Source organism: Camellia sinensis, chromosome 2 (genome assembly GCF_055761805.1).
Source record: "Camellia sinensis isolate YWXY chromosome 2, ASM5576180v1, whole genome shotgun sequence".
Lineage (NCBI taxonomy): Eukaryota > Viridiplantae > Streptophyta > Magnoliopsida > Ericales > Theaceae > Camellia > Camellia sinensis.
Genome location: NC_138962.1, coordinates 83,163,994 through 83,169,285, shown reverse-complemented (window position 1 = coordinate 83,169,285; position 5,292 = coordinate 83,163,994). Strand labels below are relative to the sequence as shown.

The window sequence follows — 5,292 nt, the reverse complement described above, 5'->3', positions numbered from 1 at the left end:
ACTGTCTCCTAGCATTAGTTCCAGCCTTTGATCTATCTAAAGCACCCTCGCGCTCCCGTTCGGACTTTGCAATCTATTTTCCTTTTATTTTATTTAGTTTTATTTCATATTTTAGTTTCTCTCTTCAAACTCAAGATATTTATCCTCCTTGAGTTTGAAGGGGAATGTTAATGTATATATGGTATATATTCCTAAATATATTAGGTATTGATTTCCTAAATATATTTTTATTGCCATAGTTAGATTTCTTATAAGATACTCTTTCTCAACCTATATATACAAGCCTTCTATTGTATAGAATTCATTGAATACAATACATATTATTTCCCCTCTCTCTACTATTCTAACAAATTTAAATATATTATGCTTGTAACTTCAGAAGAAACTTGAGTACTTGAGCATCGTAATTGGACTCTAATATGTTAACATGTTTAAATTATACAAGTGTTTTTGAGATAAAATATTTGTAATTAGTATGTATACTTGTGTATACTTTACATATAGTATTAAGTTAAAAATATTTTTAAAACACTTTTGAATTATGAACTAATAGAAAACTTTGAATAACTTTTGAGTTTAAGATTTTAGAGAAGGAAAAATTTTATGGTACGTTTGAAATTAAAATCATCTCACTTATAAATCATCCATCTATATCTATCTTTGGTTTGTGTATGTTATTAATACCCTCATCCCCTACTATCTTCCCTTTAAGCCCAACTCACCCCAACCCAGATGTCCTCTCTTCCCTCACCTTCTATACCTTTTCTACTCACAACAATTACACTTATGATCAACTTTTGCGTCAAAAGCGTACACTCTTTGCTCAATTTCGCTAACACCAAGGACAACAACAATGGAACAGTAGTTGAAACCCCCACTCGCCGCCACTGCCAGAATCTTGCATCTCCGGTCGCCGGCGGCCTCAGTTTCGTCACTCTCTCCGCCGACAACATCCACCGACCCAGCAATGTCGTTGAGTCCTCCGCCGTCAAATCATCACCACCACCACCTTCCTCTTCCACTGCTACCACTGCCGCTGCCGTGAAGATAGGGTATCTTGATGAGGTGAGAGGAAGCGTGGATGGGCTGATGTTGTGTACCGAGAGTTTAGGGTTTGAGAGCTCCGATAAGTGGAGGGTTGATGACAAGATTGAGAATATTAGCGACGATGTGGTGAATTCGATGACAACGACGACGATTCGGGCGAAAAGGAAGAGAATGGGATGGAGGAGTGAGGTGAAGAATTTTCCGCCGCCATTATCGTCGTTGAATCAGAACGGAAAGCCGATTTTCTATCTCCGGCCGGTGAGGAGAGACGGGAGGTTAGAGCTCATGGAGGTGAAGATTGAACGGCTTGAGGTTTTACGTGCCTCCCGCGAAGATGGACGGTTGAGATTACATCTCATTAGAGATGTAGATGTTGAAGAAAAAGAACAAGTAGAGGAAGAGGAAAAGATTGAAGAAGTTATTGAAGAAGAAGGACAAGTAGAGGAGGAGGAGGAGGAGATTGAAGAAACTATTGAAGAAGAAGAAGAAGAAGAAGAAAAAGAAAAAGAAGAAGAGGTGAGTGGGAAGTGGGTATTTCCGGTGAAAAGTGGCGGCGGAGATGGTTTTCGAAGGTGTCATGAGCTGGTTCACCACCACCACCACCACCACCACCACCATAATCTGCATGGGTGGAGCCAGCACAGTGTGACGATATGATGAGATTAGTAAACCATCTCACTTATAAATTATGGAAAAAATTAGGGGTGCTGAAAAAAAAATTTAAGAAAATGATCATGAAAAATTTATGACTTTTGAATTATTTTGATTAGTGTGTGGTACTTTATTTTAATTGTAATTTAAAGGTCATAAATCTTTCATGATCATTTTTATGAAAGTTTTTTCATGATACCTAACCTTACTCATAAATTGTTAAGTTTAAAAGGAGGATTTAAAAAGTGAATTTTGTATATCATTTTTCATTTTTATATGGACTAGATTAAAAAATAAATAATATTATGTTTGTTTCCACATAAAATATTTTATATTCAAAATTATTTATGTAAATTAATTTTACATTAATTTTTTTTTTTTTTTTTTTTCAGTATCTGATTGGCACTTTGATTTAAAAACTTTGGATTAAGCGTGGGTAGAACTCAATCAAGAGTCACCCCTTCACCTTTAAAAGGATCAATGTATTGAAAGGACCGAGTTGAAAGTTATTTTCTTAAAAAATAATTAGTGGAATATTTAGTTGTAATCATTTTGAAGAGTATGATAAAAAAAATATTTTTCTTAAAAATATTTTATTTATTTTTTATTCAACCAATTAATAAAATTATACGTAAAATGTTTTTTAAAATAGATATATATATTAGGTCGAAACAAACACACCCTCAGATTAAATTGCAACTTGTGCCTTAGGGATTGTTTGAGATGATCTAAATAGTGTATTTTTTGACTTTTTATGAAATATAAGTTGGGTATGGGTTGAGTTTAAAGCGATATGGTAGAGAGGTGATCGGATTTAAATAAGATGATGTAACTTAAATAAGATAGTGATTTTTTGACTTTTTGACTTTTTTTAATTTATGCCAAACAAGACCTTAATTGCAATGGAATAGTTGGGTTGACTTGCTTGACTTAGCACATTGGATGCAGTGGACTTGCAAGTTGACTTGGTTAGAGTTTTTCAAAAATATTTTTCAGAAAATTTTACTTTTTTGTTCTTTATATTCTTTTGTTTTTATTGAATTTTTTTTAATATTTTAAACATTTTTTTTTTAATTTTTAGAGATACCTAGCATAAATATACCTAAAAGGTAAAAAAAAATGTGAAAAAAACCTTTTAAAAATTCACTAAATATCAAAAATATATATATAAAAAAAAAGAGAATTCAGTACATTTTTTATATTTTCATGTATCTATTAATTTTTTAAAATATTTTTTCACAAATTTTTTACTTTTTAGATACATCTAAGTAAGGTGCATCTAAAAAAGTAAAAAAAAAATGTTTAAATATTCACTAATAACAAAAAAAATACCAAAACTAAAAAACTCAATTTTCAAAAAATTTAATCCAAAAAATCCAAACCAAACATCCTGATTACTTTTGAAAAAAAATGTTTAGTTGGTCTTAACACGTTTGTCATTCTAATAATAGAAGAGTATGATCATTTTATTTCTATTGTTTGAAAAGGTGGTTGTGTTTTTTTTCTTAGAGGTGGAACCAACCAAAATTTTGACTCAACGGAAGTCATCATTTGGCTCTTCTTCTTCACAATTATTTACATATTTTTCCAAAAATAAAATGATTTCCTCTCGGGTCTTCTTAAGTCTTATTAAAAAGATATTTTAAAGTGCTAATTGATATTTAGATTTTATAATATAGTCTATATTAATTTTATAATTTTCTGTTAAATATTTTACCTTGGGATTAAAATGTATAGAATTCATGATACTTTTTTATCATATTTTATCTTGGGACTAAAATTTAAATTTATGTATATCTATTTGTTGGATTGGAGTACATTAAAGTCTAAATGTAAATCATTTTAGGGTCTTGGTTCATTAGTTCATTATGGACCAAGTAATATTTTTAAAAAAATTAAAATTTCAATACACATTTCATATATTCTCACACAGTTTTATATATTTATATATATTTTTTGTTATAAATTTCAATATATTTTATACACGTACCAACATTAACCATAACCATATGTGCAGTGTTAACCTTTCTGATTATTTTATTGACTTGGAGTCATAAAAAAAATATCATTTGATGGAAAACATCTCATTATAAAATGAGTTTCACCTTAAAGAAATTTTAAAAGTTGTAGGGAAGGTGTCAATTGCATAATTTTTACTGGACATATATATAATTATATTGTATATAGAAGTTTACACAGAAGTTGGGGTTACCATAACCCCCTCTCATCTAGTGTAATTCTACTTCTAATTTCTCTACTATTAAACGGACAACAATGTTAAGCATACATTACTCAATTATAAATTATCAAAAAAAAAATATTATGATTCAGATTTATTTTTACATATAAAATTCATATTATATAAATTAAAAATAAATCACAAAACAAAATTTTACACATCTTTTTCTATATATAAATTGACATTTCTTATTGTGACAGTGACTTCGTAGTCAAAGTCATTGCATCTTATCTAGTAATTATCACATAATTAATATATATAGGTACAACTGGAATTTTTTCGTGGATTTCTTATTTATTTGTGTTATTTATTAGCAATATAATATTATCCATTCACTAACCACATAAATACTTCCAACAACAACATATTTTCTTTCCAGGTTGACTTTCAAGAATGGATAAAGCTTGGGAGCTCGAATGAGCTCCCCGAATCCCCCGAAAATGGAAACAGAGAAAGAGATGGAGAGAAGCCGTTGCAGCAGGCTGGCCGATCGTCGGCCGATCGCCGATCGTCGCAACAGCTCAGCCTCCGTCCCTGGTTTATGCCCCTCCTGTCCAGTTCTTCCTTCTCCCTTCCCTTCTTCTTCTTCTTCTTCTTCTTCTCCCTTCTATTCTTCTTCTTCTTCGTTTCTGATTCAAAAAAAAAAAAAAGACAAAAACGATATCATTTTTGCCCTTAGAAAGATTCGAGGGAGCCATTTTCAAGCGACGTAAAATTACTCTTCAAGAATTTGTAATTCTTGTTGAATTGTCCAAGTATCTTCTAGATGACTGACACAAGAAATGAATAAAAAGGAATTGTGTGCCTAGGGTCATTCTCCAACGCACATCGTTTTGGGTGTGTATTATAGGTAAATTATAAATATTATAATTAAAACACTTTTAAACATAACCAAAAACGAAGATAATAGGTTATAATTAAACACCACTTAAGATATTAACTAAAAAAATTTGAGTCATAATAAAAATAATAATCATGATAAATTATAACTAACATCACATTGAGTCATACTCAAGAATCATAATCAAATATCATTTAAGGCATAATCAAAGACTTTTTCTGTCATAATCAAAATAAAAAGTACAAAAAGTCATAATTAAGACTACAATAACCCATAATCATGTCATAAATCAACACCACAATGAAACCAAAAATTACAATGGTCATAACTAGAGGAAATATCATTTTACCCTTCAAACTGTCACTTAAAAATCAATTCAATCTCTATTCTTTTAAGAATATCAATTTTACACCAAAATTATTTGATTTTGAATTAATTTTACCTACCATTAGCTACCGTTTATAATTAAACGGAAGTTGTGGATGTGGCACAAAATTTCATTTGAAATTTCATC

General features: G+C 30.3%; 1 protein-coding gene across 1 annotated transcript; it reads left to right on the top strand.

The window, feature by feature from the left end:
* The first annotated feature begins 599 nt into the window (after positions 1 to 599).
* On the top strand, positions 600 to 1,974 carry LOC114258331 (uncharacterized). The gene has a single exon (XM_028198285.2). It carries the CDS (start codon positions 733 to 735, stop codon positions 1,702 to 1,704), a length of 972 nt encoding a protein of 323 aa, XP_028054086.2. The 5' UTR covers positions 600 to 732; the 3' UTR covers positions 1,705 to 1,974.
* The last annotated feature ends 3,318 nt before the right edge of the window (positions 1,975 to 5,292 follow it).